General features: G+C 44.2%; 1 protein-coding gene across 2 annotated transcripts in view; it reads right to left on the reverse strand.

Moving 5' to 3' along the window:
• Nucleotides 1–13,346, reverse strand: part of rxraa (retinoid X receptor, alpha a) — a 170,586-nt gene that overhangs the window by 113,595 nt on the left and 43,645 nt on the right. For both annotated transcript variants that reach the window (XM_066645342.1, XM_066645341.1), the window contains exon 2: nucleotides 8,803–8,916. In XM_066645342.1, the coding sequence (XP_066501439.1) occupies nucleotides 8,803–8,916 (114 nt within the window). The remainder of the gene's footprint in view (nucleotides 1–8,802; nucleotides 8,917–13,346) is intronic.

The raw sequence follows: 13,346 nt of genomic DNA on the forward strand, positions 1-13,346 counted from the left end.
TATATATATAATGTATTAGTGTGTAGTATACAGGCGGAATGCAGCCAATATGTAGCCAATATATTATACAAATGTCTAATATGACAATACATTAACTTCCATTTGATTTTAAAAACTTTGATTTAACTTTTAAAGTCATATTTAGGAAATACAAAGTTTTGTTGTGACCACAACATGTAATGAGAGTTTTCTGAACTCTACATTTGTCCTGAAAATGCAGGAGAACACACACACAGACACACACACAGAATGCATTGATTCCTAACTTGGCCGGCAACATAGGCCTTCTGAAAACACTCTAACTGCACCACACACTCTGAGCAGAAACACTCCACACAGAACTGCTTTATTTACAAGAACAGATAAAGTGTATATGACCTCCCTACTACTACTACTACTACTGTGCAGCCAAAGTTGGCAATTCACATGTGTGAAATGAAAGTGAGCCACGTCCAATCAGGTGTCAGACTTGTACCCGGAGGGCTGGCCATTTCCTGAGGCTCTCACTCATCACAAAGACCTGTGGCTCTTCGGTTTTGTTCCCAGACTTTGTGACAGTTCCGTAGGGGGGGTTGGAGCTGTCAGTGCCTCTCATGACATCACCCCCCTCCACCCCCACCCCCACCTCAGTCCTTGGCTCTGTTTGTGGACAGCTGTGTGGAATGCGCTAATCGGCACGGTCTCTGAAGGTGGATGAGGGCGAGCTTTTCAGTGTATTACCAAACAGCTGATGAAAAAGAACTTCAAAATCCAATTAGCTCTGACTCCTCTGGTGGCCGTGACCCCAGAAATGACGGACGGCAGACCTCTGGCTGGAGGAGAGGACATAAACTAAAGCAGGCATGTGCTGTAATATATTCGAGGAGGGAAAAAAGTAGGGGAAAACATAAAGACATAACAAATGGCTGCTGAACGGCTGCTCCTTCCACTGCGCTCGCCTTTGAAGAGCAGCTTAAATAAATAAGAGTATTAAAATAGCTGGAGTGCAGGACGATGATGAATCAGAGCGAGGGAGGAGAGGCCCGGGCCTATAATCGACTTGCTGGCGTTGGCTAGGCCCCCCCTTTGACCGACCGGCCAACAGGAAGCTGTGAGGGAGTGTGCGTACGGAGGCCAGGGCCAATTAAAACAGGGGAGCGTGGAACATGTCGTAGCTAACGAGGTCCCTTCCCTTGACCTCTGACCTCACAGAGACCCTGCTCTGGGAAACATAAGGAGCCAATGGCCGCTACCACAAACACCCACCAGTATGTCCCCCACCGCCACATGACCACAAGGTCTACAAACATATGCTTGGATTTCTGGAGCCCAACCACAGGGTTTTTTTTTTATTGCAGGCCTATGGCTCTAGTGACTCTAAACAATGAGTAAAAATACACCCAAGCTCATGTTGGCCAAGTTTCTCTGTAATTTACGGGGTTAATCTGGGTCCTGCTTGCTGGAAAGGGCCTGTTTTCTGGAAAAGGGGGTCTCTCCAACCACTCAGGATGAAAAATAAGCTCCAGATTAATGAGCAGAACTTATAAAGCCAATGAGTTGATTATTCAGAAGCACAGAGCGCATATATACGACGATATGAAATTTATATCACAATATATTTCTTAAGGTCAGTCTATACTATATAATATAATATATAATATTGATATAAACAATATAAAACAATGGAATAATTACTGCCAATGCTTTAGAATTTTATGAAATGTCAGGCAGGGGACTTTTAATTTGAAATGGCCGGCCCTCTGTGCTTCAAAAAGATAAACATACTTTTTTTCTCTTACTCTCTCTCTGTCTCTCAGTCACTTTTTAGGGAGTGTGTGGCACCACCACTGGTGAATTAACTCTTAGAGGAAACACTGCACTGACAGCTGCACCTAGAAATGAACTTTATTCAAATCCAAATATTAGAAATGTGTTTTTTAAAATCATATCACCGTTACTGAAGCTATGTCTATCGTGATAAATACTGATATTGAGTTATTGTCCAGCACTAATGCTAGCCACTTGGCTCTGGATAAATCTACTGCTTATTTAGGCACAGCACTGTCAATAAAGAGTGATGAATCGAAGGCAAACAGCACACCTGGAGCAGGACTGAGTGGATCTGTGTGGCCTGGACCGCTCAGAGATTAATACACTCAGCCAGTGCTGGGCTCTTGGACCGTCCAGTTGTTGCTGCTCCAGGCTCAATAGCCCCAGCACTAATGAAACAACAAAGACAAAGCCAGCGAGGGTTTCTCCGCAGCCCAGTACCGAATTGCTCCTGTCATTTGTGCTCTCCAAACATGGACCATATGTGAGTTCAGCGCTGGCAATCAGAAGCCATTATGGAGCAGGCGGCTGAGTTCATCAGGAAAAAATTAGCCCGCCGCTCGCTCCAGCTCTCTCATTGGCCGCTCACATGGAGCGCTCCGTTTGAGGGCACCCCAGACATTCCTGCGGATAATCTTTTCCATTCCTCCACTCTGCGCGCTGAGAAGAGCCCAGACCCGAGGACAAGGCCCGCATTGTGATCGCCTTCAAAAAGCCCTGTTTTTCATAAGCTCGCTCTCGCCTGCTTCATACAACACATCTCCCCAAAAACTTTCCTTTCTCCCCCCTCTCTCGTTCGTAGGCTTTAGGAAAAGGAATAACAAAAATGATTGCCTTTGAAATGATCTGCGGAGACGGGAGCCTGGGGATGCTGCCTTTCTCACGGTCTCTTTCCAGCAAGGATTCGTTTTTTTTCCTTCTCCTGCAAAACAATATAAAACCGCTGGAATCTCAAGTGTGGCCACATCAGAGAGTGCAGCGAAGTTCAGGAGATCAGCTACAGATCACACGTCTGCTCCCCTCAGCTCCACCCAGGCTGCTGCTGCTGAGACATGCTACAGCCCCCTACAGCCCCTCACCGAGGAGGTTTACGGCAACACCTTCCCTAATTAGAAACACGGTTATTACTCCTTCCATAAACGCAGTACTCCAATCAGGCTCACTCACATACAGCACGGTGTTCCCACACTCACAATCACCAAACAAAAACTACATTCCTACCCTCATCCAAAAGTTACAGAGTGCAGTTTCTGCAGTGCTGAGCCTGGGGTAGAAATGACAGAGGCCAGGTTCTTCTATTATAGCTCAGTGAAGCATCACCATGATTTTCAAGGTAAAAATACTCCCTAGTGTTCTTTAAAGGTAATGTTCATGATGTTAATTCAATACACTTTTAAAAAACTTTTAGCTGGACATCTTGAGGCGTTTGGAGGGTGGAAAGACCTCAATGTTGAAAAGCATAAAAAGAGATGAGGATGTTGCTCTAATCATTGACTTATTTTTTTGCAGCTACATTTACTTACTGTAAAGGGGGAACTGACTCCAAATCTGGGAGACCACTAACTGCATGAAAGTAAACACAGACCAAGACAAAACAACTTGAGCAACAATTCAAGCAGTAAATATAAACTTAGAGACAAGTTAAATTACAACAAAGAAAAAGCTACAGCCGGCTTCTTACTCAAACATGCCATTTCCACCTTAAATGATGCAGAGCTTCTGAATGAACACAAATAGTGAAAACAGTAGTTCTCCACAATCGTCTACGTTGCCTTTAAGGCCTGCTTTTCCACATGGCCCTTTTCTGCAATGTGGAAACAGACAATAAAAAGACAGAACTAATTTTCTGGCAAACTCTCAGACTTCCCGAAACCCTCAAAAGAGCACTTCCATTCACTCTGAGAATCCTCCCAGGCATAAACACTAACTTTAACTAACAGTAACAACAGAAATGCCGCTGGAGAGTAAATGGCTTAGAATAAATTCAACAAAGTCAAACAGCCCTTCAAACAGACCTGTAAAACAGCCTGCCGCTCCACGAGCTCCATAAAGCACGCTGGCTGCCTCTAATTGCTGCGGAAATGCTCTCAGGGCTGGGACAGTAAAAATGCAGCCAATCAATCACAGACTCTGATGGCTGTACAAAGAAGGGCAGAGAAACACGTGTTCCTCCCAGACACTGTTCAAACACGTCTGTGCGGGGATTAGTGAAGCAGACATGTCCAGATAGGATGGCTGATATTTTACAGTAACCAACCATGGTCATGAAGGTGAAAAGATGTCTATTAAAAGTGCTTTCATCATTAGAAATATCTGGCTGGACATTCAGTAACAAATCATAACCATTTCATCCTGTTCAGGGTTTTGTAGTGTCTAGAGCCTCCTTCGAATCACTGGGCGCAGGAACACACACTGAGTGATGACAGAGTGCCAGTCCATCACTGAACATCACACTCAAACAGCAAATCTACTACCAATATGTGTTTTTGGACTATGATAGGACACTGGAGCATCCGGATGAAACCCACACCGACACAGTGAGAACACACCAAATTACTCACAGACATTCGGAGTTGGGGATGTGTGACAGGTGTGTGACACACAATAGCATGTCGTCAACAAAACCCCCTTAAAGAAAAGCTAGGCTAGCTCATCACAGCTCTGGGATAACAGCAACTTTGCAGGAGAAGAAAAAAAGCAAAACAATTGAGCCTTTCAATGTAAGTCCCTATAAAGAGATTTCACCCACGCAGCGCTGGATCATTTGGGTTGTTTCATTCAACATGACATTTTAACAAAATGTACAGGGCAGATGGCATTCAAGTAGCATCCAAAAAGGGAAAAATGAGAAATGCTAACTGCAATAAAATTGATGAAGCAAGGGTTTGTTTCCTATTAGGCGCGAGGAGTTTGGTATGTTCTCCCAGTGTCAAATGCAGTTTCATGTGGAGCATTTCCATTGACTTCTGTGGAAAGTGCAGGCTTTAGACGTCTTGAGAGTTTGTGTTTACCTCCAATCACCTCCAATTGAATTTATCCAAAACTGAACTACTGGTCCTCCCAGCCAAGCAAGCTATTCTCCACAACATCAGCATCAAGCTAGAGTCCCTATCAGTGGCTCCCACCAAGGCTGTGAGAAATCTGGGTGTCATGGTTGATGACCAGCTGACCTTCGCAGATCACGTTACTGCTGTAGCTCGATCGTGCCGCTTCTCCCTATTCAACATAAGGAATATTAGACTATACCTAACTCAACATACAACACAGCTCCTCGTTCAGATGTTAGTAATCTCCCGTCTTGGCTATTGCAACGCCCTCCTGATAGGTCTTCCGGCCTGTGCTGTGAGACCGCTACAGATGATCCAGAATGCTGCAGCACGCCTGGTCTTCAAACAACCAAAAAGAGCACATGTCACGCCCCTATTAGTTGAGCTGCATTGGCTACCCTTAGCTGCTCGCATCAAATTTAAATCACTAATGATGGCCTTCAGAGTATTCACTGGTTCTGCTCCCATCTACCTCAATAGACTCTTAAAACCATACGTTAGCGCCCGCCCTCTCCGTTCCTCAAAGGAGCGCCAACTAACACGGCCAACCCCCCGTACAGGTCAGTCGAGGCTATTCTCATCTCTGGTACCACGCTGGTGGAACGAGCTTCCAAGCACTATCACAGCAACAGGAACCCTCTCCGCATTCAAAAAATCATTGAAAACCCAGCTCTTCCGAGAGTATCTCTTGCATCTCTTTCTTTAATACACTTATTACTTCCTGGCATATTGCACTCAATGTAAGGTACTTTGTATAAATCGTGCTGTAGTTTGAATGTTAGATCCTCTTGTAAGTCGCTTTGGATAAAAGCATCTGCCAAATGCATTAATGTTTAAATGTTAATAGAAAGGTGGACTCTAGACTATGTTCTACAGCCTGAAGGGGGAAGTGAAAAAAAAAGCCAAATGGGTGCCACACAATCAAATAACTGATTGAATAACTTTTGATTCAAATAACTGTATATAGTACCCCTTCTTGAGACCATCCTTCATTCACAGACTTATTTACCCTTATTTACGACAAGAAACATGCAGAACTTCTATCGTGACATGATGGATCACTGACTTCTGGTGAATTTTCCTGAACCGAATGAAGCCTTTACAGAAACTAAACGAATGGATGATGCATATTGTAAATAAAGCAAAAAAAAAAAGGTTCTAAAACTTTCTAAAACGTGAATTCGTGACTCAAGAAAAATAATGTTCTGAAATATCACATGGCAATATCTATAATTAAGGGACTTGCTAATGAGCTTCTTTAATCACAAAAACAACCATTCTGTGCGGCATTAAATAAAAACTAATTATTAAAGTGAAACTGTCAAAACTAGTGGGTATTTAGCCCTTTGCCTGGAAGCCATTTCTTTAAAGACATTTTTAAGATTTTAGGTTCTAAATGTGTACAGCCACAATTAACACAAACTATTCACGAGCAGAAAAAACAAAGCCAAAGCTGTAACAACAACAAAGACCAGATCACTTACTATCAAACACATCACTCTCACTGGAAAACAGCCCTCAGCCAGAGAGTTTAAAGCTGTTACGTGCTTCACAAAAGCTTTCTAAAGACCCATCAGGATTAGAGCTGAATAGGCAAGTGTATAGCGCACCATTCCTCACATGCCACAAGGTCAGGAGCGGAATGTGAAGTTCTGCTCCTGTGTGTGTGAAGCGCTGGGCCTGGGAAGACGGCAGTGAGATGATGAAAGGGGAAGACACACTGATAGCAGTGTGTTAACAGATCTTTCAACAACTCTACTCAGACCAACACCACACACTGTAAGTGATACACAGCAGGCCTTTACAATTCCTCCATCCAGTCTGAATGTAGAGTGTGTACGTGCGCATGAAAGACGCAGAAAGAAAGCCTCCACACATTAGATAGAGGTTAACGTGAAGGAAAGCTGTGAAAATCGAACCAAGTTTGAATGTAAGATGCTGATATCCATCTTCATGAGGGTGTAGATACAGTACTTGCTAAGAAAAAAAAACAATCGCCTGCAGATTTACACAAATAGAATCGTTTCAGCAGCAAAAGGACCATTGTGAAGCTCTACATCTCTATACAGAATCACTAGCTTTAATAAGAACCTTTGAGGAACTCCATTGAACTGTGAGGCTGCATACTACACTCTTATAAATAAAGATGAAGGTTCTTTAGAGAGAGGCTATCGAGGAACCACTTAGGGTTCCCCATAGAACCACCTAGTGTATTGTAAAAAAAACAAATTATACAAATTATAAAATGTTTTGTGGTGAAGAATATTATCTCAGCCTCATTGACAGTTTCTACACTCTTTTCATGTTTCTGTCCATCACAATACACAACATGCATCACACAAACATGTCAGAAGACCACTAGGAATCGCTATGGAACTCAGCATGAGCGACATAACCATAACCTCACTATTTTTGTCTATGTCCAAGGAATAATTCAGTTAAAGGATAAGCCTCCTACTGAGAAACCTGCCTCAATTAACCACTGCAAAGCACTTACAGGCTACGTTCACACAGCAGGCAAAAGTGGCCCAAATACCATCTCTCTTATGTAATTTGTGAAACAGATGTGTCATTGCTGTTACTTTCAGTTTGGTCCACTTTCACATCCATCCATCCATCCATTATCTGTAACCGCTTATCCAATTTAGGGTTGCGGGGGGTCCAGAGCCTACCTGGAATCATTGGGCGCAAGGCGGGAATACACCCTGGAGGGGACGCCAGTCCTTCACAGGGCAACACAGACACACACACATTCACTCACACACTCACACCTACGGACACTTTCGAGTGGCCAATCCACCTGCAACGTGTGTTTTTGGACTGTGGGAGGAAACCGGAGCACCCGGAGGAAACCCACGCAGACACGGGGAGAACACACCAACTCCTCACAGACAGTCACCCGGAGCGGGAATCGAACCCACAACCTCCAGGCCCCTGGAGCTGTGTGACTGCGACACTACCTGCTGCACCACCGTGCCGCCCCCACTTTCACATGTGGAACTGAAATCCAATCCATACCCAGTCCGCAGCAGTGTGAATTCAGTCTTATTCAGTGTTATTCAGTCTATCAATCGATTTCCATACGATTTCCCATTGTCCAGAGGAACAACAGTTGGTAGTGGTCTGTTGACTGGTCAAATCATTTCCCGAAAAAAAACAAAAAAAAACAAGGTTCCCCTCACTGTTTATTACAAAATAAAAACCAAAGTCACTGGTATTAAGCATTTTTAAAGATACAAAAATAAGAGGAACTCATGTCTCAGCAGGTCTTCATCAATTTTATATTGTTCCTGTCAGTATAAAAGCCTCTCCAATGTGGATCACAGCAATATTAAACTCATTCTGTTGGCTCGCGCATCTTCCTCTTTGGAGAGCCCATGTTTGCAAGAGACCCCCTGCAGGTTCGCACTTATGAAACATTCAGACATCCAGCCAATAGATAATCACTGAGTTTTGGAATCGGTTCACGGTTAAATACTCTATCGAGTCTTTATTTTATTCCACAATTTCTCCACACAGAAAACCATCTGGGAAAAATATTCGTCGCATGATACAGAGCCACACAGTGGTGCACCAGTTCTTTTCAAAATGGAAGTGCTTTGGACAGAAGATATGGACCTTTCCCTCTAGTGAGCCTGCGGGAAACATCGCCCAGACGTATGTCTGAATAAACAGTGTGAACAGTCAAATAATAATAATAATAATAAAAACGAATTAGATTAGGGCTTTCTGTATAAAGTTAACATGCTTAGTGATGGCTATAGGATGTCCGTGAAAGAATTTTCCCAGGACCATACGTCCAAGGAGAGTATCAATCCAGGATCCTCTATTTTTAAGAGTGTACACTACGTGGCACAAAAGGCAGCTTGTGTTTCAGGGCAGTATGGGAGTACAGTGAAAGCTTTGTGTGCTGGAGCTGGAGCTGCTGAGTGATGAGGCCTGTTACCTGTAGATAGTCTGCGCTGATGGAGAGGGCATATGCCGCTGAAACAGGAACATACTTCCCCTGAGCGGCCTCTCTGAGGGGGTGGAGCCATGGAGCACTGGGGCTTCAGGAACCCTGCAGAAACAACAAACACAGAGTGAGTAAGAGAGGTAAGAGCACAACTTAGACCTAGTGACTGACTACAAAAGAGTTCTAGAACCACAGTTGTATTTAAAACATTCATTCCTTCAGGGCCACAAATGGTATGGCTGCTATATTATTATTTTATTCTGTCCTAACGTTTCCAAACACCACCAAGGTGTATGATAAAACATTGTTTAGAGAGAGTATATTTTCATCTGTTTTTGGCCCAAGAAGCATATAAACCTCTTCAAAAACCTTGAGGTAAAGTTATGAGTTATAAGATAAAAATAAATGTTTAAGCGGAGGCTTGTGCTGAATTTGAATGAGCTCTGCATTTCCTGGTGACTAACACAGCTCTGGCCAATCAGTGCTCTGCAGGGTCTACCATTAAGTACCTACTCGGCACGGTTGGAACCCGGAGTGAGCTGGGACTGAAAACTCACCCGGTTCCAAGGACCAGATTTGGCCAGTGGAAACACAAAAGAGCCGTGCTGAGTCGAGTAGAGTCATGTAGGTTCCACGCAGTGGAAAAGCTCCATTTTACTACTGCACCAAGAGAGCGGCTACATCCCTAATGTCTCCCTCAGCACTATGTAGTGCACAGTGTAGATTAAAAACGGTTTCTACAGTCAAGTACACTGTCAGAAGAAAAGCTTCCACTCTACAGGTACTGTATGTAGAAATATATTTATTTATTTGGCTATAGACTTCACATCTTCCCGTTGAACTAGTGTCTGTCTCTAATGAGCTTCTAATCTGTAAAGTGCACTATGTAGGGAGCATGGGGCTATTTGGGATACAGCTTGAGCCTCTCCTCCACTGCTGTTTTGCCTGTTTTGATTAAAATCTGATTGCCCTAATGATCATATCTGTGTCAAATTAAGGCAAAGAAAAAAATCAGATTTGATTTACTTCAGCTTGGAAACGTGAACGTAGCTTTAATCGTATTGGTGTGGCTTGTGGAGCAGGTTAAAGACATTTGAATTAACTCATGTTAGCTCACAGCGCAGGCCGAGCAAGGTTTAATCGCACTGGGCTGTTTCGCTGAGCGGGCCGAGCAAGGTTTAATCACACCAGGGTAGCTCGCAGTGAGCACAGTGAGATAAAATCACAGAGAGCTAAGTAATGGTTTAATCACTCTGTGGTAGTCACTCTTTGGTCAAAAATGTATTTTCCAATACTATCCATTACAATGAAATGCACCAGAGGGAAGAAGACTTTACAACAGACTGATTCAGCCTTGAGCCAGAGACCTGTCAGCGCAGACCATGACTTGCCTTTTAATCCTCAAAACAGATATTTTATAGGAGCAATGACCCATTGACTGCTTCAGCTTCTCTCTCTCTGTGCCCTTCTGTGTTACAGAGAGGCCGACTCGACCCTTCACATTTCCATTTTCAGTGCCGGCCCGCTTCATATGACCCAAAGCCCTGGACATTGTTGCTGCCCCAAGGCTTTAAAAAGGCAGGCAGTCCAGGGCATGAGTGTTAGAACCAGGGGTCAGCTGGGCGGCAGTCGCTCAGCGCTGGTAAAATGCCATATGCCTGCAGGGCCTGCAGAGGGACGCCATGCCGTGGCCTGGACAAGTCTTAGGTCACTCTCCACACTGAGGTCATTTATCTAACACTGTGATTTAACTCATAGCATTTCTGTCATAACACGGCCTTTGACACAGTGCTGCATGATTCAATAATCGCGATCGGTATTGTGATAAGTTCCCCTCATAGATGTTGATAAAGTCATAGGCAGATTTATTGTGTTGTTGATTTAAGTGGAAATATAACCCAGCAGCCAATGAGAACACAACTTACTTAAGTGGGTGGGCATTTTACAGTCATACAGGGGACTGCTGAGTAATTTCAAGCCTGAGAGTGAAACTACAAATGCAGATGTTAGGCCTGAGCAATAAAACTGTGAAAACCTACTCCACCCAACACTGCTTCTGAAATGAAGGGTGTTAAACGGGACACAAGTTAGGGTTTGTTTTTCTTTGCTCCTTGGCCCCTCCTACGGCTGCAGAGTGTAATTCACTTTTACAGCACTGTCCTGAAATCAAGGAGTGGGATTTAAAACTCTAACAGTCACCGCTGTTTCTGATCCACTACCAGCACAACACACACTAACACCACCATCACGTCAATGCAGCAATGAAAGAATCCATCAGCCAAATCCAAAATCCTGTAGGGCTCATGAGTATTGAACAACAGGGTGAAAGGGGGGTAACAAAGTATGGCGAGCAACATACAGACTACAGTCTGTAACTGTGGATCTACAAACTGCTCCTGTATGGTCAAAATAGCTAAGAGAACTGAGAGTAAACCAGGAGGTGGTTATTATGTTTTGGCTGATTGCTGTATATCTTGATGCATAGCTGTAGAGCACATATGAATTTAAAAGACTCATTCGCTGCTGCATTATATAAGAGTCAGTGTGGGACTTATGTAAGTTAGCTTTTCTATACCGTTCCCCCACAACGCTGCGTAACTGCACGATGCCGCAGTAACATCTTAAAAGATTCATCCAGCCAAACTGCCTCTTTGCGTGACTCTAAAACCGAACGGAGAAGGATATGGAGCTGGAATAATAGACAGCAAAGAAGACCATCCCGGGCACTTCTGCAGAACTGAACAGAACTTCTGCGGTCAGCTGAGGATGCAGTGTGACTCACAGCCAATGAGGGAGAGGAGCGGGGAGTTCACAAAATTTAAAAAAAAAAGATGGATAAATCCTCTTTTATTCATTTCCTGGTGCAGACCTTTAGGAGCGGAGGAAACGTGAAGAGCGAAGGGCAGAACAGTCCCCTCGCTCGGCTCCCTGCTCAATAAAGCGCCTCCTCGTCCACCGTGAAAAACATGTCATTCCACATGAGCTCAGCCAATGACATTTAAAGCAGGCGCAGGGATATTGAATTAGTTCCCCGTGATAAGCCGTCAGAAAGCTGGAGCTGTGGTTAGGGACTGAGGCCTGAGAGAAGGTGGTAAGGAAGGCACTGGGAGGGAGGGAGGGGGCTGCCTCTAATGTGTACCGCGGCTTCTTGATTAAAATCGTAAAAAACTTTAAAATGCCAGAGACGGACAGCAAGGATTTAACATTCAGGGGTAGGAGACAGGGGGGAGAGGGTAAGAGTGAGAGAGAGAGTCTTAAACAACTTCCTTTGCATCATAAAGACAGCTTTATAATAAGTAACACCATCATTAATTCATCTCTACCAGAAGAAAAACACATTTAAAACAAAAGACCCTTCATGGTCAAGAACACAAAGTGACCCCCCCTATTAATCATCTAAGAGAAAATCTGCAGGTCCAATTCAAAGCATAATTGCCTTTCAACTCGTGTTCAGAGAAAAAAAAAAAAACAGAACAAAAGAGAAAGGAATAAAAAAAAAATAGGTCAAGAGTAAAGAAAATCCTGTGCAGGCCATAAAAACTCTAATGAGGTTTTGTACACTGGTAGAATGAAAGTTCAGTGTACAGGAGTTCTGTGTGTGTGAAGAGGCTGGTGTGTTTTATCTGTGTCCGCATGGATTTAATCTGGAAGCTCAGGTTTTCTCCCACGGTCCAAAAAGAACATGCTCGTGGGTGGATTGGCTGTGTGAATTTGCCCATAGGTGAGTGTGTGAGTGACTGAGACTGTCCATGGGTGTGAGTGACTGTGTGAGACACCCTGTGGCGCATTGGCACCCTGTTCCCAGTCGTGTTCCTGTCTTGCTCCTAATGATTCCAGGCAGGAGGCAGACCCACAGCGACCCTGATCGGGATGACGTGATTACAGAAGATGACTGAATGGATCCATAGGAATGTTTTTGTTCATCAATGTGGAAGAAATTTACTGTAAACTGTCTGTAAGCGTGTATCCAGTTCAGGGGCACGGTGGGTCCGGAGCCTACCTGGAATCACTGAGTGCAAGGTGGGAACACACCGTGGAGGGGGCACCAGTCCTTCACAGGACGACACACACTCAAACCTATGGACACTTTTGAGTCGCCAATCCACCTACTAATGTGTGTTTTTGGACTTTGGGAGGAAATCGGAGCACCCAGAGGAAACCTACGCAGACACAGGGAGAACACACCACACTCCTCACAGACAGTCACCCGGAGAAAACCCACGCAGTCACTGGGAGAACACACCAAACTCTTCACAGTCACCTGGAGCAGGGCTCTAACCCACAACCGCAGGACCCTGAAGCTGTTTTATAGTCACACTACGTACACAAATAATAAACCCCCTATTAATACTATTCATTGCAGAAGAATCCTGGATATACCTATACCTATTACACTTAATATTTACATGAATGAAATGTATTTGGGGCGGCACGGTGGTGCAGCAGGTGGTGTCGCAGTCACACAGCTCCAGGGGCCTGGAGGTTGTGGGTTCGATTCCGGGTGACTGTCTGTGAGGAGTGTGGTGTGTTCTCCC

Source organism: Hoplias malabaricus, chromosome 15 (assembly GCF_029633855.1).
Source record: "Hoplias malabaricus isolate fHopMal1 chromosome 15, fHopMal1.hap1, whole genome shotgun sequence".
NCBI lineage: Eukaryota > Metazoa > Chordata > Actinopteri > Characiformes > Erythrinidae > Hoplias > Hoplias malabaricus.